Source organism: Cervus canadensis, chromosome 3 (genome assembly GCF_019320065.1).
Source record: "Cervus canadensis isolate Bull #8, Minnesota chromosome 3, ASM1932006v1, whole genome shotgun sequence".
Lineage (NCBI taxonomy): Eukaryota > Metazoa > Chordata > Mammalia > Artiodactyla > Cervidae > Cervus > Cervus canadensis.
This window is the reverse complement of record NC_057388.1, coordinates 11,425,791-11,447,467: the sequence shown is the minus strand read 5'-3', so window position 1 is coordinate 11,447,467 and position 21,677 is coordinate 11,425,791. Positions and strand designations below refer to the sequence as shown.

General features: G+C 43.8%; 1 protein-coding gene and 1 long non-coding RNA gene across 2 annotated transcripts in view; one reads left to right on the top strand and one right to left on the bottom strand.

The window, feature by feature from the left end:
- The window catches only part of LOC122438111, a 40,924-nt gene extending 36,883 nt beyond the window's left edge, over nucleotides 1-4,041 (bottom strand). Inside the window, exon 1 of the long non-coding RNA XR_006268448.1 lies at nucleotides 3,744-4,041. This is a non-coding gene — a long non-coding RNA (uncharacterized LOC122438111). The remainder of the gene's footprint in view (nucleotides 1-3,743) is intronic.
- A 75-nt stretch (nucleotides 4,042-4,116) lies between these two features.
- The window catches only part of PON3 (paraoxonase 3), a 28,851-nt gene continuing 11,290 nt past the window's right edge, over nucleotides 4,117-21,677 (top strand). The window contains exons 1-4 of the mRNA XM_043462647.1: nucleotides 4,117-4,272; nucleotides 5,699-5,769; nucleotides 13,628-13,683; nucleotides 19,455-19,620. Coding sequence (XP_043318582.1) covers nucleotides 4,199-4,272; nucleotides 5,699-5,769; nucleotides 13,628-13,683; nucleotides 19,455-19,620 — 367 coding nt within the window. The 5' untranslated portion in view covers nucleotides 4,117-4,198. The remainder of the gene's footprint in view (nucleotides 4,273-5,698; nucleotides 5,770-13,627; nucleotides 13,684-19,454; nucleotides 19,621-21,677) is intronic.

Genomic DNA, 21,677 nt, shown 5'->3' with positions numbered 1-21,677 from the left:
AAGGTCCACATGGCAAGGCGCTTAGGTCTCCTGAAGACAGACGTGCAATTGAGTGATGCTGGAAATGCCTTCAGATTACTGCAACCTCGTGACTGACCATGAACCAGAAGCACTTCACTAAGCTGCTTCCGGTTTCTGACCAACAACAATGCTCAGATAATGAATTTTAAGCTACCTTGTTTGGGGATAGTTTAGTACATCATAATACATAACTAATACACCCACCATAAGTAAAGTCTTTGAGATCCACACTGTCTCTTCTTTCTCATTACCCACTCACTTCTCAACCAACTACAGTCTAGTGTCTGCTTGCGTCAAGGTCATCAGAGATCTTTGTGTTGCCAAATCCAATTGCCTCTAACTCTGCTCTGATCTTACCTGACTTCTAAGCAGCATTTGGCCTGCTCTCCTCTTTCCTTCTCGAAACACTCTTCCGCCTTGGCTTTCTCAACACTATTCTCATTATCTCCTGTTTTCCCCTCCTTTGCTGGTTTGCATACCTCATCCAAATATGAATAGAAATGTAATGACTCTTTAGGGCCAAAATTGGGTGCTCTTTCCTCTCTCCCATCTGTTCCAATGGGTTTATGTACTCCCTGTATACTGATTACTCCAAAATTAACATCGCCAGCTCAGACCTTGCAGTCATTTTTATATCACGTTTGTCCTCAACTATCAGAAACTCTACCCGACTATCTCCAAGTGATATCTTTTAGGCCCATTCTCCTATCTCTGCCCAATCTCTATTATTACCTCTTACCCAGAACAGTTTTGCAGGTGGACTTCTGTCTACTAGTTTTCCCCCTCTCCAATCTATTTCCTCCTCAGTAGCAAAGTACTCAGATCACATCATCTCCTGCAAGACCTTTCTGTGTTACCAATCTCTCCACTAAGACCTGCAAGGTGCTGTGTGATCTGGGTTCTGCTTCTCCTCCAACTTCATCCAGCAATGGCTTGGGCCACACTGTAACTGCAGGTCCTGGCAAACACCAAGATCTTTCCCTCAACTGAAATCCCCCTCCGCCTACTCTTTACAAACCTAGTTTCTTCTCTTACTTCAGGCCTCAGTTTTAATGTCACCTCTTTAGAGAGGCTTTTCCACCTCTGGGAGACAGCAAGGGGCTCCACCAGAAGCATGTCTCTGATTCACAAACTAACTGGTCCAGAGCCATATCCCCTCTATCTGGCCCTCACAGGCCTAGAGACAATATACCTCTGCTGTAGTCATCCCAGGACCAGGTGCCAGCAAACTAGCAATTACCTTATAGCCTCAAACCTGCTAGAATTATTCAAACTAGCCAATCCTAAGTAGTTCATCCTGCCCTGCACACTAGCGGCCCACTCCGGTATTCTTGCCTGGAGAATCCCATGGACAGAGAAGCCTGGCAGGCTACCGTCCACAGTGTCGCCAGAGCATGCACCACGCCCTGCCTCGGCTTTACTGTCGAAACCCCGGTAACGGGAGCAGCCTCAACCCCCCTGTCCTGTTTCCTGCCTCCCAATCACCCAGGAGTCTTTCCCACGTGGCCCTGTACCATGCCTGTCCTGTCTCTAGGTTTTGTGAGTATAAAAAACTATTATGTCCTGAGCCTCTCTGCCTCCTCTCACGGCTACACATGACTGATTATTTCATAAAAGAACACGAAACAACTTACTTCTCTGTCTTTTTCTGTGTTTTGGCTTCACCTTCCCTCCTGCTTCTTTTCCTTTTTCCTATCCTCCCTCCCTTCCTTCCTTGAAATATATTTCCCCTCTAGGATGTAAGCCCCTTGAAGGCAAGGGCATCTTGTTTACACCAAGTCTTCAGTGATGGGCAAATATTTGTAAGTGCTCACCAAACAGCGCTGAGTGTGAACGCCAAGCAGCACTCCTTCCCTTCCTTCCTAGGCTCCCATGGACTCACACACACGCCATTCCAGCGAACGATTCAAACTCAGTGGCCATGAACTGGTCTGGAGAGTCATCACCACACAGGGATCCACGGGGTTTGTCTTTCTTCCAGACAAACATGCAGGGTGTTGACTAAGTGAAGAAATCTGAAGCAACAGCAGCAGCAGAACCTCCACACCATGTGTGTGTGTGTACTTATGCATTTTCTTCTGAATATGGGTCACTGCTTTCACAGGAGTCTCTTTATTAAAAATCAAAGTTATATTAAAAGGTACGTTGAGGGCTTCCCTGGTGGTTCAGTGGTAAAGAGTCCAGCTGCCAAGGCAGGAGAAACAGGTTTGATCCCTGCTCTGGGAAGATTCCACATGCCCTGGAGCAACTAAGCACCGTGCTCCCGAGCCTGGGCAACGCACCTACTGAGCCCACGTGTCACAACGAGCAAAGCCTGAGTGCCCTAGCATGTGTGCTCTGCAACAAAAGAAGCCACTGCGTTGAGAAGCCTGTGCACCACAACCACACAGACAGTAGCCCTTGCCCGTTGCAACTAGAGAAAAGCTCACATAGCAATGAAGACCCACCACAACCACAAATAAATAAATAATTTTTTTAAAAGGTTGCCATCCTAACTGTCCCACTTACGGGAAATCAGTTTGTTAGTTTCTTGTGTATCTTTCCAATATTTTTATATAAATACAGGGAGATATCGGAGAAGGCAATGGCACGCCACTCCAGTACTCTTGCCTGGAAAATCCCATGGACGAAGAAGCCTGGTGGGCTGCAGTCCATGGGGTCGTGAAGAGTCAGACATGACTGAGTGACTTCACTTTCACGCACTGGAGAAGGAAATAGCAACCCACTCCAATGTTCTTGCCTGGAGAATCCTAGGGATGGGGTCGCACAGAGTCAGACACGACTGACGTGACTTAGCAGCAGCAGCAGCAGCAGGCAGATATAAATACGTATTCCTCCTCTGTGTGAACTCTTCAAATTAATCTCCTTAAGAAGTAACTGTCTTATCAATGCAATTCCAGATGTTACAGTGCCCCTTTAGTAGCCCTTCCTCCACAGCTTTAATCAAAATCAGCATAACTGAGGAAGGGCACAGGAAGGGCTCACGCTGCCACTCTCTAGCGGTGTGACCAAGGGCAAGTTACACAGTTAATCTGTGCCTTGGTTTTCTCACCTATAAAACTGGCATGTTACCTACCTCAGAGAAGTACCAAGAATCAAAAGTTAACATAGGCAAAGTTCTAAGGACAATGCAAGGTACACAGTAGGTGCTGCATAAATGGCAGTCTATTATTCCACTATAATTATGTATTCAGACAGTATTTATGTATCACATAAGTCAGAAATCTCCCTTACTTAATATCTCCACTTCTGTGTTCTCTCAAACACTGTTTACTTACACTCAATAGAAATAGTCCTTTTTTTTTCCCCTTGTGGAAAGTAAAGACAGATCTTTAAGATGCTACTTGGCTTTGCCCGAACTCTTTAAGTCTCTCCCACCTCCTGCTCCCCTTCTTCCAACCTGATCTTTATCATGAGTGTGGGAGGGTGCAGATTATTTGCCCGGCAAGATCTAAAGATCCAGAAGAAAGACGAAAGAAGGATCTAGGCGTCTTTTGAAAGTCTAACCTTCCAAAGAAACTGTTTCCCTCCTCCCCCTCTCTCCTCCCTTCTGCTCATCTTGTTACCTATTCTATTTATTTCTTTCCCTTCATTTCTCCTGACTTTATCTCAAATGTTGGGGGCAGATGCTGACATTCACAAATCTGCCCAGTCCACAAACAGAACACCCCCACCTCCACCCTGTGTCTGGGATCAATTCTGCGTCTCACAGAACACCTTACCTTCCACAAACTGCAAAGTTTCTGGGTCTGAACTACAGCTCCCCGCGCTCTCTGCCCCTCCAGTTTCCCCATCAGGCCACTTGAGGAGCTGAGGTAGAATTCCGCAGCTTTTGGCAGCAAACCTCCTCCTTTATCGTCCCACCCACCCGTGGGGTCTCGCCAAAGCTGCCAAGGGAACCCAGGGTTATGGGTCCTGTCTCTGTATTTTGAGCCCTGAAGAAGAAAGGAATCCGCGAGTAAAGGTTGCCTTGAAAGCAGGTGAATGTGGCCTTGAACCCGGAGCAGGAGCAGCGCTGCGGCCAGGGGCGGGACGCAGCGACCTTAGCCCGGCGCCTTGGCAGCGCACCTGAGGAGCAGGAGGGGCGGGGCGGGCACCACTTGAGGGCGGGACCTGCGCTGCCGCAGCCCCTCCCGAGTGCTCTGCGCGCACTGGGCGCCCCTGGACCCCGGAGACCATGGGGAAGCTGGTGGCACTTATCCTGCTGGGCGCCGGCCTGGCCCTAGTCTGGGAGAGATTATTGACACTTAGGTGAGTTGGCATCTTGAAAGTCCTGGGCTTTTTCTCTTTTTCCAAGTTAGGTTAAGGGCTGCCCCGGGCCGCCTTCCGAGCGGGTAAGAATGAGCTGTTTGGGGACCCCGTCTTTTCAATCCCACGTAACAAACCATCCCTTGAGAAGCTCTGATGTGGAAAGTGAGCTGATTTCTTGCCTTTCCCAAGATCGTGAGGCAGAAGCACTCCGATTTATTTTCTGAAAGTTATGCAACTTCCCCAGGTCACCCTCAGCATTCCACCCACCCTTGAACAAACTAATTCTGTTGGAAGCGCTGGTCTTGGGGGAGGGAGCCAGGTTACCCTGGATGTTTTTGGCTGACTCAGAGGCTGTCCAAGGCAAGTTCAACCTTGAGGGGTACCGGGTTACCAGATTAAAGGAGCTAGCAGGACAGCAGAGAAATGAACTGAAACCTGCAAAGGGAGATTGGCATTGTCTCTGTATTTGACTTGACCTTTTGAAGTGGAAGATCTAGTGGTGATAGCCATTCCAGAAATATCTCAGGAGAATACTGGGCTAGCAAGAAGAAATGTTTGTCAGATGATGACATGTGTTCCCGAATAGATGTTAGTCTCTACTTGCTTTCAATCCTCTTTGGGTTGTTTTTATTTATTTCTCTAAATAGAAGTTGGTCTTCTCAGAGGTTCACATCTATTGGCAGAATCTGTTGAGGAGCATGGTGCCTTTTGATAATGCATTCTAGTTCAGCTCGAAAGAGTTTATTGTTACATTTGCTCCCAGTGCACGCAAGTGAGAAAATCATAAAAAATAATGATAATTATAAAGCCAATCTAAAGAGCATTTTTTTTTAAAGTCACGGTAAGATAAGTATAGAATCTTCCTGAATACAATTTAATAAAAATGTAAAATTATTCCTGGTGTTTAGAAGAATGTTTCACTGTGGAATCAAAAACACTATTCAAAAATAACTTGGCCAATTGTTTAAAATATGGTCAGTTTAACGGACTCATGAACTTGCAAAGTAAATGAGCATACAATTTTAAAAATAATAAAGCAAAAGCTACAGAGTTTAGCTATTAGGAGACCCTGTTGAATTTGAGGAAGGCAGTTCGGGACAAGGATCAAAAGGCAAGACTGTAAGGGGTTAAGGGAAAAAAAGTGCAGATTTATAACAGATGATACTTGATCACATTAGATAATAGTCTTTTGTGCATTTAAATTAATAATACTTATATACTATTGAATAAAAAATATATGCATGATACCCAGAGTATGTCCACATTATATAAGTAAATGTAAATAAAAGGAGATGCCTACTTATTTGTGATATCATCCATAAATGATGAGAAAGAGAGTTAATTAATTTGAAGGTGGTTAAAGGCTGTGGTTAGACATTGATTTTGGATGTTGTGCACTGACCTCCCGTGTTTTTATCTTCTACAGAGAAAGAATGAATGCATATCGAGAAGTAGAGTCAGTAGAGCCCCAGAACTGCCGCCTTATTGAGGGAATTGGTATGTATGTGACAGAACAATTTCCTGGTCACCATCCCCCTGACTGAAGCTGCTCATTTAATTCACTACTACTCCTTAAACCCTCCTACTGAGGCTTCAGCCTCATCAATTTTACACAAGCTATCTGATTCCACGTCTCCAAGGGGTGTCCTTAACGTCAAAATCTATGGCTTTTTCTCGGTCCTCTTACTGACATCTCTCCATCATTTGAAATATGTTGTTGATTACTCTTTGGCTGGCCCCTCGCTGGACTCTGCTCCTGTCCACTCTGTGACATTTCATTTCCTTCTCTTTTTCTGTTGCCTTACTTTTTTTTTTTCTTCTCCCTTCTCCTTGATGATCCTCCTAGCTTCCAGTGCCACTGCCTTCAAAATTTATCTGCTAGTACTAAGAGAAATGTGACTAAGCCCTTATTCTCAAGAACCTTCCAATCAATTGAGATTTTTTTTTAATTAATTGAAAATCCATAGTTGAATCCCTGATCTCTCAAACTGCAGGCCTTTTTTCCTGTTTGAAATCTACTTTGCCTTTCTGTCATTTCCTCTCTCACACCCCCACCCATAATCAGCTCTTCTTCCAGACTTCTCTTAAGCTTGGTACCTGCATTCTCAAAGAGATTCAGTTCAAAATTTAGGAAACTGGAACTTCCCTAGCAGTCCACTGGGTAAGATGTTGCCTTCCGATGCAGGAGATACGGATTCCATCCTTGGTCAGGGAGCTGAGATCTCACATGCCTTGAGGCCAAAACACCAAAACATGAAGCAGAAGCAGTGTTGTAACAAATTCAATTAAGACTTTAAAAATATTTTTTAAAAAAGTGAAGGAGCCATTTATTTCCCCCTCACCCCTCACTGTTTCACGTGAGACCTGTTGGCCTCTCCTGGGCCCCCACACAGAGCTGATCTCATTTACTCCTTACTGCTTCAACTGCTTGTTCTGGCTCTGAGCCTTTCACTCTCCCTGATGATACTACTAGGAAAAAAAAAAAAATCTAGCCAGATGCTGTTCTAGGAATGTATTCTTTCATTTTCTCACCTTTGCTCATGAAATTACCTCCAATGGTTTCTTCATTGCTGCTTGCTGAAATCAGCTGGAAATCCCTCTTCTACCCCTGAACTCTCATAGCACTCTGAAACTCCCATTCACTTGAGACACCTACCACATGCTTTATTTTAGAGCCAGCAGTGTCTTTCTCTCACAACCAGATTGTAAACCTCCTAGGGTCAAGGACTGTGAATTATTTCAGGACAACAGTGTAGCTTATTGCAATATAAATGATCTCCAAGATAAGTTACTAATACATACATACATACATACATATATATATACACACACACACACATATATATATATATAAAAGAGCCCTTTTGATTTTGGTTTTCTGTCTTTATTTCCCCCCTCAATTTCTAAAACAAATAGAGAAATAGCCTGTCCCTTGTGCTCCCTGGTCTTAGATGAGGTATGTACTGCGAGCTAGAAAGCAGAAGGAACTGAAGACAAACCATTTCCTGACTTTGAAATTTAAAAACCTGGGCTCCTTCAAGGGATTCTGATGGAGACGGAAGGGGAATATGTGGTTGTTGTTTTTAAGTAACAGGGTGTGTGTGTGTGTGTGTGTGTGTGTGTGTGTAAGGGGAATATGTGGTTGTTGTTTTTAAGTAACAGGGTGTGTGTGTGTGTATGTGTGTGTGTGTGTGTGTGTGTGTGTGCGCTGTGTCAGAGCATGAGCAAAGGGGTGTGTGTGTGGGTGTGTGTGTGTGTGTGTGTGTGCGCTGTGTCAGAGCATGAGCAAAGGGGTGTGTGTGGGTGTGTGTGTGTGTGTGCGCTGTGTCAGAGCATGAGCAAAGGGGTGTGTGTGTGTGTGCGCTGTGTCAGAGCATGAGCAAAGGGGTGTGTGTGTGGGTGTGTGTGTGTGTGCGCTGTGTCAGAGCATGAGCAAAGGGGTGTGTGTGTGGGTGTGTGTGTGTGTGTGTGTGTGCGCTGTGTCAGAGCATGAGCAAAGGGGTGTGTGTGGGTGTGTGTGTGTGTGTGCGCTGTGTCAGAGCATGAGCAAAGGGGTGTGTGTGTGTGTGCTTGGTGGTGTGTGTGCGCTGTGCGAGCATGAGCAAAGGGGGTGTGTGTTGTGTGTGTGTGTGTTGTGTGCGCGCTGGGTGTCAAGAGCATGAGCAAAGGGTGTGTGTGTGTGTGTGGTGTGTGCGCTGTGTTCAGAAGCATGAGCAAAGGGTGGTGTGTGGGTGTGTGTGTGTGTGCGCTGTGTCAGAGCATTGAGCAAAGGGGTGTTGTGTGTGGGTGTGTGTGATGGTGTTCGTGCGCTGTTCAGAGCATGAGCAAAAGGGGTGTGTGTGTGTGTGGTGTGTTGCACCTTTTCAGAGCATTGAGCAAAGGGAGTGTGTGGTGTGTGTGTGTGTGTCGTAGCTTGTGTCAGAGGCATGAGCAAAAGGGGTGGGTGTGTGTGTGTGTGTGTGCGCGCTGTGTCAGAGCATGAGCAAAGGTGTGTGTGTGTGGGTGTGTGTGTGTGTGTGTGCGCTGTGTCAGAGCATGAGCAAAGGGGTGTGTGTGTGTGTGTGTGTGTGCACTGTGTCAGAGCATGAGCAAAGGGGTGTGTGTGTGTGTGTGTGTGTGTGTATGCTGTGTCAGAGCATGAGCAAAGGGGTGGGTGTGTGTGTGTGTGTGTGTGCGCGCTGTGTCAGAGCATGAGCAAAGGTGTGTGTGTGTGGGTGTGTGTGTGTGTGTGTGCGCTGTGTCAGAGCATGGAGCAAAGGGGTGGTGTGGTGTGTGTGTGTGTGCGCGCTGTGTCAGAGGCATGAGCAAAGCGGTGTGTGTGTGTGTGTGTGTGTGCGCTGTGTCAGAGCAATGGTCAAAGGGGTGTGTGTGTGGTGTGTGTGTGTGGTGCGCTGTGTCAAGCCATGAGCAAGGGGTGTGTGTGTGGGTGTGTGTGTGTTGTGTGTGTGGCTGTGTCAGAGCATCGAGCAAGTGGGTGTGTGTGTGTGTGTGTGTGTGCGCTGTGTCAGAGCATGAGCAAAGGGGTGTGTGTGTGTGTGTGTGTGTGTGTATGCTGTGTCAGAGCATGAGCAAAGGGGTGGGTGTGTGTGTGTGTGTGCGCTGTGTCAGAGCATGAGCAAAGGGGGGTGTGTGTGTGTGTGTGTGTGTGCGTGCGTGCAGTATGTATAACTGGCAAAATTTTCTAAATTAAAGGGACCACATGAGCTTGGCAATGAATATTTCAGTGGTGACTAGTGTAGAATAAAGGCCATATGGACTTCCCCAAATACTCAGCTTCGTTTTAAAATCCCCGAAGCTATTTGCACAACCCTGGCAGAGAGACCCAATAATGACTCAGGCTGAACTTCCTACCAGTTTAGTGCAATGTGGGTTCAGGGTCAGATTTAATTTGATTTAAAAAATAAGGAAATGTAATCAATCATTTGTTTACTGTCTTGTGGAGCAATATTCATATTAATTATAAATATATATCTCTCAAAAGAGTCTGCCAATTAATTTAGACAGTAATTAGAGCATTGTTCAACCATTGTTAGAGTCTAGCCCAACTCTCAGATTGTATGATTCAGATAGACTTGAGAAGTTAAAACTAGAGCAGAAGAGGCCTCCTTGGCGGCTCAGTGGTAAAGAACCCACCTGCCACTGCAGGCGACACGGCTCCTGTCCCTGATCCAGGACGATCCCACATGGTGCAGAGCCACCGAGCCTGTGCAAGTCCCGAGGCCCGCGTGCCCCGGAGCCCGTGTCTGCGCCGCTTCACAGAGAGCCGCTGCCGTGAGAAGCCTGTGCCCTGCGGCAGGAGATCAGTCCCTGCGCTCCACAACTAGAGAAAACCCACGCAGCGATGAAGACCCAGCCCAGCCGGACATAAATACAATTACTTCAAAAAACTAAAGCAGGAGAAAAAAAGGCATGCACATCTCATGCCTATTGGCTTATGTACGGTCTACATGTACAGAACTGAGCAAGTGAGAATGATCACGGGTCATCTGTCAATAGGACAATACTGCTATATATCTAAAAATAATAATACTACCTTATCAAAGGCCTAGTGTCCATGAGGTTTCTGCTGAGTCCTCTGGAAACACTTTACATCATCCTCACAAACACCCCGTAAGGTGGGTGCTGCCATCTGTCTTTGGAGATTAGGAAGCTGACATCCAGAAGAATGAAGTTCCCTGCCCAGTGGTCCAGAACTAGAAGGTGACAGGTCTAGATTAAGAGGCAGGGTGGTTTTCTTCTATGCCTTTGTACTCTCTGCTGTGTAACACTGCCTTTCTTATCTACTGACAGCACATTTTTATTACGGGGTTTCAGGGAAGTATGGTGGCAGCAGAAAACAGAAAATCTGAGATGCAAAAAAGTGAAATATTAAAAGATAGAGCTGACCAAGACAAGGCAAGCTGGATATTTAAATAAAGCTCACTAATGAGATGATACTCGTAAGACCCTCCTCTTTGAGAGTGAAAAGCTTCGTGAAAGCATGGGAAACCAAAGGATTGAAGGCAGAGTGTAGTAGGCAGTAACAGCTGGGGAAAATTTCTGATTTGTGTTTTCTTCAAGACCTAGACTTTCTGATTAATTTTATTGGTCGAGGGCTTCCGTGGTGGCTCAGATGGTAAAGAGTCTGCCTGCGATGCAGGAGACCTGGGTTCAATCCCTGGGTCAGGAAGATCCCCTGGAGAAGGGAGTGGCTACCCACTCCAGTATTCTTGCCTGGAGAATTCCATGGACATGGAATACATGTGTGGACAGCAGAGCCTGGTGGGCTATAGCCCATGGGGTTGCAAAGAGTTGAACACAACGAAAACTTCCACTTTATTGGCAGAACAAACTTTTCCTCTTTTTGTTCTCCTTCTTCATTATTTTCTATTTATTTCTTTATTTTGGCCACACTGCGTGGCATGTGGGAGCTTAGTTCCCCTACCGGGGATCGAACCCAAGCCCCCTGCATTGGAAGAATGGGGTCATAACCACTGGACCACCAGGGAAGTCCCATTCCGTCCCCAGTATTCTTTCTAGGAAGAAAGCTTAAAAAGTGAAATAATTCTAACCCCCCAGAAATCATACCTCAAAGATCTTTTTTATATTAAATTCATCTTTTTCCCAAGGCTTTGAGGCTCAAAGATTGGCTTAACTGGGAAGTTATTTGGCTAATCAAAGTTGCCCTTGAAATAGGAACAGCTTTATTAGCTTGCCCTTGGCTGAATTACCAAGTAGACAGACAGCCATTGTATGTGAAGTCTTCCTATCTTCCTCTCCTTCCCTTTCCCCTCCTGTAGCTTCCCATGTCTCCAAGATATGTTTCTACTCCATGGTAGGTTCCATTTGTTTTCTTAGCTTGCTGTTTTCTTCCCTCAAAGATGTGAAATGATAATATTAATTGATAGTAATGTTTTGGCATGACTTTTTCTCAAGATGTCTGTAGAGAACAATCGGAGGCCAGAGAAATGAGGTTATGCCAAACAATAGGGTTGACAGATTAAAAGGCAGGAGATACCCATTTGTAAAACTGGTTTTAGACTTAGCAGTGGGGTTTTAATGTTATCTGTGCACAGGGTAATGAGTACGCGGAGAGGACTCAGGGGAGGGTGTCCCAGAGGCACTTACTCCACAGGAGCCACTGTTGCTAAGATGCACTGGGCCATCATGAAGATGCAGTGCAGGTCGGGGAGGGGGATAAAGGAGGGTCAGGAATAATGCACAATCAGCTACTAATTCTTTTCCACATCTGAGTGCAAAGCACCAGCTTCCCTGTGCTGTGGACAGAGCAAGTAAAAAAAAAAAAAAACCAGCATAGCATCTCTGGAAAATGCCCACCCATGCTGCAGGTGAATTACTGAAGCAGGTTAGTGCTATCATGGGAGATGTGTGAAATGGTGTTTGGAAGATAAAAAGACTAAACCAGAGATTATACAACTCAGGACATCTTCTATTCAGAAATGAACACTCACGTGTCAATATTGTAACCTCAAACAAGACAAAGTTCAAAAAACTAAAGCAGTCTCTCCTTTTTAGTCAGTCAACCAGCTTGTTGCTGAAAGCTTTTATAGTGAAAAGGCAGGTGTTATATTGGGTACAAGGATACGGTACTGAATAAAACCGGGTCCTTGATCCAAGCAAGCTGCAGCCCAAGTGTGGAGGTAGTGACCATATTACTGACAGGTGACCATTAGTACACAAATTGGATGTTGGAGCCAAGAGAGGTTGAAAAGGCTGAGGGGACAGCATCCAAGTCATCTCTAAGGGCCTGTGATACTCAGCCAAGTGGAGGTGAGAGTGGGTGTGGGAAACATGTGTTGCCAAGAAGCAGATAACAGCATATGCTAAGGTATGCAGGTGAACAAGCCTGGCACACCTCGGGAACTGCTGACAGAAGGGCTGCAGCACACCTGGAACGCATAGTGAAGGGTGGGAGCCGCGAGAATTGAGATCGGAGCCAAGAGGTATAGAATTGGGGGTCTAGGTCAAGGAGTTTGAGAATTTTACTGCCAGCCGTACTGGACCTTTTGAAGGTTTTAAGCAGGGGCATTACAAGGTCAAGTTTGCGATTTAAAAAGAATGGTGGTAGGGGAGCAAAGTGGACCTACTAGGAAGCTATTACAGAAATCCAGGAGGGAGTTCCAGAGCTTGAAAGACCAGATGGTTTTAGAGAGTAAGGGAAAGGAAGACATCAAGAATAACTCCAAGGTTCCTACTTTGGGTACTGGGGGATGGAAATGTCATCCACTGAAATTGAAATATACAAAATGGAGCAGATTTAAGAGGGAAATTTCCAGATCATTTTGATACATGTTGAATATCAGAAATGAAAAGGCCTGATAGAAATGTCCTATATACGGGACACCTGGTTTGATCCCTGGGTTGGGAAGATCCTCTGGAGAAGGGAACAGCTACCCACTCCAGTATTCTGGCCTAGAGAATTCCATGGACTATATGGTCCACGGAGTTGCAAAGAGTCAGTCACAGCAGAGTGACTTTCACTATACATGTACATACAGGTGAATACAGAGGTCTGGAAGTTGGCAGAAAGTTTTGGGATTTAGAGATTGGAGAGTTAAGAGTATGTGGGTGGAAGCTGACGCCTTGGGACTAGAGTAAATGGGTGCTCTGCCATGAGAAAGAGCCAAGTGTGGGTAAAGGCTGGTGAGTATTCCCATCCAGGAGAGGGGCAGAAGGGGACTAGAGCAAAAGGAAGCCCAGAAGTGGCGTTTAGACGAAAAAAGAGATAGAAAAAGGTCTGTTCACAAACTAACCCATCCAGGGGGTTCCCTGATGGCTCCGTGGGAAAGAATCCACCTGCTGATGCAGGAGACACGGGTTCGATCCCTGATCCGGGAAGATCTCACATGCTGCAGAGCAACTAAACCCGTGAGCCACAGCCATTGAGCCTGTGCCCCAGAGCCCATGCTCTGTCAGAAGAGAAGCCACAGCAGGGAGAAGTCCATGCCCCGCAACTAGACAGCAGCCCCCACTCACCACAACTGGAGAAAAGCCCATGCAGCAATGAAGACCCGGCACAGCCAAAAACAAACCAGAAAACCTGACGATTAAAAAAAAACACACATTAATAAATGTATTTTAAAAACTAACCCACCCATATTCACATCATTTTAAAATTGTTTTATTCAATTTGCTGGGTTCTCCCCAAGTCTATTTTACTCCACGGAGGGCAGGGCATGCGTGCCCAGTCGTCTCTGACTCTTTGCAACCCCATGGACTGCAGCCCGCCAGGCTCCTCTGTCCAGGGGACTCTCCAGGCAAGAGTAAAGGGATGTTCTGTGTGTGAAATTACTTTTTAAGCCACCATTCATGCATCTTTCTGACCCTCAGCTTTTTTTTTTTTTTTTTTTTACAGAAAATGGCTCTGAAGATATTGACATCCTTCCTAGTGGGCTGGCTTTTATCTCCAATGTGAGTATTTCCCATGTTCCTCAGATGCGCAAGTTAATAGCTATATGGACAGAACATTAGTGTCGCCAACTCAAGTGTCGCCAACACAAGTGTCCCACTTATGTGTAAACTAGTCAACTAAAAGCACCAAAATGGGATTCCAGAGGCTAACTGAGGCAAGACAGACATGCCCAGGCTTGCCTACCCCATGGTGGGCAGCTCCCTGTGGGCAATTATATACCCAGGGGAGTACTGATAAGTGTATATTGAATTCCATTCACTTCCTAGACGAGGCTCCAGATTTGCTCTGCAGCTATCCATCCTCACCATTGCCCTACTGGCTGAGCCTCAGCTTCTGGAAGTCATCTTCTTACTAATCGGTATTCATCTCATCATGCCTGCCTGAGTTTGGAACTCAGTAAATGTTTGCAGAGTGAATGTTAGCCACGTTACTCCATTCATAACCCTGAGCATTTCCATCTTGGGTTCCTCTTTCAAAGAGGAGTAGAGGAAAATCTGCATTTTATTTCCAGTACCACCTTCACAGGTTTGGGATGATTAGGAAGCTATGCAAAGGACTGAACTTTGACAAATTAAAATGTTATATTGCAAAAACATTGAAAATTATCATATACTTAGTTAAATCAGTTACAATTTGGAGTGGGACTTAGGATTTTGAAAAAAGTAGATATTAATTACATTTCCAATGTGAATTCTGATTGCTGGAATTGCATGTTCTAATATTCCATTTGGACTAATAAAATACTATCAAATAACACATTTAAAAAATCTATGTCTTTTTGGCCAAAAGCAGTGGGGGGGAGGGGCATAAAATATTCCTTAATGGTCCCAATTTATAGATTCTTCAGTATAGTCAGGGTCTATAGTCAATATGCATTTTAAATTGCTCCTGGTGGTGGTGTATGTTAGGGTAGGTGGGTGGGAAGGATTTTATTTCTTTAGTTTTCCTCCAAAAACTACAGCTGTCTAGAAAAGCTTTTTCCTTGTTGACTTAAATTACCTACTGTCAATTCAGATTTTCAATGTGATGCCCAACAGACTGTTAAAAACAATTATTTTATGGCTAGGAGATGTGTAGTTCCTACTGTATGTTTCTTTCCTATTAATATTTTTACTAGCGCTAAGTGTACTGAATTCTTGTTATGCAGCAAGTAGAGATTTTCATCACAATTCTATGAGAAACGTTAGCTCTTTCTGCAAAATAACAAACAACTCATTCTTATAGGATAAGGATAATGTTCTTTGCTTATTTTTAATCTTGCTGTACTGCAATAAATTCAAGTCCTTGTTCTTCTTGGTTACCTCCTGCTGCCCTTTCCTGCCATCCTAGAACATGTTTGGAAGCTGCTGATTTAGGGATTAATTCCGTGTGATAGATATTTTTAGTCTATTTAGAGGTGCCAAGCAGGCTATTTGCTTCCTTACCTTGGGACTTGACTTGTTCTTTGCCAGCAAGATTACTCCCTTCCTCACATGTGTTGGCATCCAACTCCTAGTTCCCTATGAGGGCTCACTGTAGTGGAGCTTTAATCCCTCAGGAATATCCCTAACACTCTCTCTTCTGGGCAAGGTGGCCCTTCTATGACCCCACGGTTTCCCTGTGGTGAGGGTCTTAGATGCCTCCCCATATCTGATGGGCCCTTTTGAGACTAGGACCTCGGCGTGTCTGCCGCCATGCACACCTGACAGAGTATCTGGCGCGCACAGGCGCCTGACTGCTTACTGAACACGTGTCCTGGTGAACGCGGGCCGTGCAGGAGTTCAGTGCTTGTCCACACGTTCCTGGAGTCTGTGGGTGGAAATAAGATGCCTGCACACCCAGGTGATTTTTGCCTTTTTCAGGGGTGAACAGTATCTAAATAATTGCAAACATTTGCCAAGATTCTTACCTAACTGCTTTAAACAGAAAACCAAGCATGTGTAAAGAGTTTCATTTGTCGTGACACTTAATGTGGGCCATGTTTGTTTGCCATGCCCCACCCTTATTCCCCAGTCAGATCATTTCCACTTCCAGAGCACCTGATCCTTCTGCCAGCTGGCAGTGACCTTACATTCCTCCAAGCTCCCACCAGACTTGCTGTGGGGCTCTGCCCTGAGCAGCGTTCTTAAGCAATAGAATATTCTCTACTGTCAAACCTCTCATTATGGTGTGGCAGAAAGTTGTACATCACTGTGCAACTAATGATCTGAGTGACTTAGGCATTTCACTTCTCTGGGCTTAATTTTCCTTACGTGAAAAGAGACGATCTACCTCAAGTGAAAATGGGAAGAACTGGGTGTCTCTGATGTCCTTCCCCCAATGTCACCATTATTTGTGCCATGGGACTTACTGACAAATTGACTCTGAAGGAAGGAAAGGATAGATTTGGAGTCTCAATTGTATGGCCTGATATTGGAGAAAACAGTGATTCCCTTAGCAGAGAGTAGATATAAATGAGAGCAAGGATTTGAGGTGAGACGATTTTGGTTTTGATCATTTGATTTTGAGCTGCCCTTATGAAGAAGCTGGGATGCAGGCTAGGGCTCCATAGAGAGGTTCCAGGGAACTGTGCATGTTTGATAATTACTGATATAGAAGAAATACCTGAAACCTTATGAATGAGCTCTGCAAGGGAAGAGTGCAGAATGAGAAGGGAGGGATGGATGAGGACAGGAGGGAAGGGCAGGAAAAGAAGCAGTAATTCTATCTGGAAATTCTACTTTTGATTTTTTGATAAGAAATAAAACTTCTACCACAGTGTCAAATGCCACAGAGATACAGATAAGGAAATATAGAAGGATTATTAAATAGGACATTTTGGAGGCCGTTGATATGACCTTTATAGAGGTATTTCTACAAACTGGTAGAATATGAGTTGGAGCAATTCAAACCAAGGCACCAAGGTCAAGTGATGTTTGTAAGAAATTTGACAGTGAAGGAAGGTGAGAAAAATGCCTGTTTGAAATAGTAAAGTTGGAAAATATTTGTTTCAGGGAAAGAGCAATGAGCAATTTTTCAGGTAAAAGAAGGGGACATTGGTGAAGAATGAGTGGTGAATTCTAAAGACAGGCCCTAGAGAACAGGGAATTAACTAAGAACAGAAGGATATTCTTTCCTTAGAAAGGAGGGAGAAAGGATGAGAACTGATAAAACTGAAGAATAAACTGAGGTAGAAAGGAGGAAATCAGGAAATTCATGTTGAATGGCATGGGTTTTTTTTCAGTGAAAAAGGAGGTAAAGTCATCCACTGAGAATACAGAAAGATGGTGTGGTCTATGGAAGATAATGAAATAAATCCAGAATAGATACTTAGAGATACACAGTAGTTTACATATTAGAATAAACACAAATATTGATAAAGAATATTAAATGTCTGGTTGAGGCTGAGATGATAACTTCATAGTGTTTTTCAACCTGATTTTAGACTGCTACCGCTGCTGCTAAGTCGTTTCAGTCGTGTCCGACTCTGAGCGACCCCATAGACGGCAGCCCACCAGGCTCCCGTCCCTGGGATTCTCCAGGCAAGAACACTGGAGTGGGTTGCCATTTCCTTCTCCAATGCATGAAAGTGGAAAGTGAAAGTGAATTCCCTCAGTGGTGTCCAACTCTTAGCGACCCATGGACTGCAGTCTACCAGGCTCCTCCATCCATGGGATTTTCCAGGCAAGAGCCCTATATAAAAGCTAGAACAGGGCAAAGAGACTTGATAGAGAACTTGATAAGGAAGCACTGAGCAAAGAGTGAGTCTTCCTTAGAAGAAAGGCTCTTAAACTGATGATGGCAAGATTCGAGGTCTGGAAGCAGAAGTGCATAGCTCAGGGCTGTTAAAAGACACTTGCTCTTTGGAAGAAAATCTATGACAAACCTAGACAGTGTATTAAAAAGCAGAGACATCACTTTGCCAACAAAGGTGTGCATAGTCAAAGCTATGGTTTTTCCAGTAGTCATGTATGGATGTGAGAGTCGGACCATAAAGAAGGCTGAGCACCAAAGAATTGATGCTTTTGAACTGTGGTGGTAGAGAAGATTCTTGAGAGTCCCTTGGACTGCAAGGAGATCCAACCAGTCCATCCTAAAGGAAATCAACCCTGAATATTCACTGAAAGAACTGATGCTGAGCTGAAGCTCCAATACTTTGGCCACCTGCTGAGAAGAGCTGACTCAGTGGAAAAGACCCTGATGCTGGGAAAGATTAAGGGCAGGAGGAGAAGGGCATGACAGAAGATGAGACAATTATATGACATCATCGACTCAATGAACATGAGTTTGAGCAAAGTCCTGGAGACAGCAAAGGACAGGGAAGCCTGGCCTGCTGCAGTCCATGAGGTTGCAAAGAGTCGGACACGACTTAGCAACTGAACAACAACAACAGGGGCATACTGATCTGTCTTCTACGTGTGGTGACTTAAGGAGGATGAATGATAGAGGGAATAGCCCTTCTACCGAAGGGCTTCAGTGACTGGTATTATCTGAGGAAAGCCAGGTTTCCCATAAGATTTAAGCATAGAAGGACTATTCTAAGAAAGGTTTGAAGATATACAGGCAGAGTTATTTGCTGCAGTCCATGGGGTCACAAAGAGTCAGACACAACTGAGTGACTCAACAACAAAAAATTTGGAACTGAAGTCCTACTCTCCTAGAGGTCAGGGGGTGGGGCAATGGAAGGGCCAAGAATAGTATGAGTAAGAGTGTGTGTGTGTGTGTGTGTGTGTGTGTGTGTGTGTGTGTAAGAGAGGGAGGGAGGAAGGGGAGAGAGAGTGCAAGGGAGAAGTTAAGAGTAGAAAGAAAGAGAAGGAAATAATTTAAACTGGGTATAAGTAGACATGAGTGTACAAGAAAATATACAAGGTTGTAGATGTTTACATACATCAGAGTGATAGAGGAAGGATACAAGGAGGAAGTAGGCTGAGTTTTATAATTAGTATAGAATAAACCAATCCTAAGTTTTGACACTGTGACCTGGGATGCAGGAAAGGTCCAATACATTCAGGACACCTATTATTGGTTGATAAACACCTTGTCCTTCCAGTAGAAACAGCCACTGTACAAGTTACTGGAGTAAACGTTTTACAGTATTTGGAGAAAAGGATTCACATTCAAATCTTTGGACCAATCTGTAGGAACCAAACAGGTCAGAAATAGTCAACTCAATGAAACTGGTTCTCCTATTAGTTCTTAGCTGATCCTACTCTTCGTCATCCCACCCTACACTGTTATATTATGTAATGACAAACAGAAAAGGCCCTGATGCTGGGAAAGGTTGAGGGCAGGAGAAGAAGGGGACGACAGAGGATAAGATGGTTGGATGGCATCACTGACTCAATGGACATGGGTTTGGGTGGACTCCAGGAGTTGGTGATGGACATGGAGGCCTGGTGTGCTGCGGCTCATGGGGTTGCAGAGTCGGACACGACTGAGCGACTGAACTGAACTGAACTGAGGGTGGGAGCAGTGTAATGAAACCATACACCCTAGGACTAGAAAGAGCCTTAGTAATTAAGTATTTTAACTTCCACATTTTATAAATGAGTAACCTGTAGCTTAGGCAGGCCAAGGGACTCAAACAAAGTAATTCAGCTTAGTCTCTTGTATTATGCTCTTTGGCTTAACCTCCTCTCTATATATTAAAAACTGAAAATAGGTTCTTCCCATATTCTCATTCCCAACGGCTTGGATGATACTGGTAATCCTTCAGATCAGATAATGGCAACACCAGACAGTGTAAAAAAAATCCCAGAAATCTATAAAAGAAATTTAGAGCTTTGAACATTTTTGTTTCTGTTTCTTAAAGGGATTAAAATATCCAGGCATGCCAGACCTTGCACCAGATGAGCCAGGACGAATCTTCTTGATGGATTTAAATGAGCAAAACCCAAGGGTCCAGGAATTAAACATCAGTGATGGTTTTGATAGAGCATCCTTTAATCCACATGGAATGAGTACTTTCATTGACAAAGGTAAAGCCTGAATGCTGAAGAATAAGGGGGAAATGAGGGAAATACAAACCACTCATCCTCAAACTAGCCAGCATGTATGTCAAAGGAGGGAAGATGCTATTTTACCATAAAGGTATATATTTGTGAGATAATAAATGTATATCAGAACATTTTTTTAATTGCATGAAAGAGAGGAAGACTAGATTGTGGTCACACCCTCTTTCTCTTATTCCCTTTTCATCTCACCATCAAAACCAGCCTGAATGTTGTTCTCAGAAATCTAACATATAAACTAAAGGCCCTTTGAAAATAATCATGTGACATTATGCTGCTGCTAAGTCACGTCAGTCGTGTCTGACTCTGTGCAACCCCAGAGACAGCAGCCCACCAGGCTCCCCCGTCCCTGGGATTCTCCAGGCAAGAACACTGGAGTGGGTTGCCATTTCCTTCTCCAATGCGTGAAAGTAAAAAGTGAAAGTGAAGATGTGACATTATAAAACAACATAAAAGAAAACAATGGATGAATTAGACATGATCAAAATTAAAATCTTCAAAAGATACAAGCAATATACCACAGGTAACTCTGTTCAAGGTTGTATGGCAGCCTGGATGGGATGGAGTTTGGTGGATAATGGATACATGTATGTGTGTGGCTGAGTCCATTTGCCGTTCACTTGAAACTATCACAACACTGTTAATTGGCTATGCTTTAAGATAAAACAAAAAGTTTATTAAAAAATAATAAAATACCAAAGTGGTTTACCAGGTGATACACTTCTATTAAGATGAGCTAAATAAATAAAGGAAAAAACACCACCAAGAAAGTGAAAAACAACCTAATGAGTCAGAGGAAAAGATATGCAAATCAGGTATTTGATGAGGCTTATATCCAGAATATATGAGTAATTTTTACATCTCAAACAAAAAGACAAATAACCTGATTAAATAATAGACAAAGATCTTAGCAGATCCTTCCAAAGAGATATACAAATGGTCAATAAACATATGAAAAGATACTCAGTATCCTTAGTCATTAGGGAAATGCAAATCAAAACCATAATGAGTCCACTTTATAAACACAGAGCAGCTACAATAAAAAAAGACAGACAATAACAAGCATTGGCAAAGATGTAAGGAAGCTGACATCCTCACACTTTGCTGGTGGCATTGGGTGCAATCACGGGTGAAATCATTTTAGCAGTTGCCCAAAATGTTAAATCTAGAATTGCCACATGATGCAGAAACTAGTCCTTGGCACATACCCAAGAGAAATGAAAACATAGGTTCATACAAAAACTTACACACACATTGTCATAGCAGCATTACTCCTAACATGCGAAAGGTGAAAATAATCCAAATTCCCATGAAATGATGAATGCATAACCAAAAGGTGGTATGTTTATACAATGGAATATTATTTGGCAATAAAAATAAATGAAGTACTGATGAACCCTGTAAGCATTACCCTAAGTGAAAGAATTCAGTCACTAAATGCCACATGCTGTTTGATTCCATTTATATTAAATGTCCAGAACAGGTACATTTACAGAGACAAAAAGTAGATTCATCGTTGGCAGGGACTCAGGACAGTGGGGAATGGGGGTGACAGCCAGTGGGTATGGGGTTTCTGTGGGGGGTGATGAAAATATTCTGGAACTAGATAGTGGCTCTGGCTGGACAACTCTGTGAATACAGTACAAACACTAAACTGTACATTTTCAAAGTGTGAGTTTAAAGGCAAGTGAATTATATCTCAAAAAAGCTGTCACAGAAAACAGAGCATAGTTATGAATACACTGTATTACATATGCTTTAAAATAATAGTATTTTTCTTTATAGTGTATAACTCCAGACTAACAATTTGTAAATATTTGTGGGTCTATGGATCATGTAACATATAAGAAGAATGAAACCTCTCTAGTAGTAATGACATGAAAAGGAGGAGAAATGGAAGTGTTGCAAATCAAAATTTTTCAATGAATGGTGTTTTAATTCTTCCAAATACATACTGGAGTTACAATGCATTGTTAAATATAAATTTGCCAGAGTAATTTCAATGAACAAAAAATTATTAATAA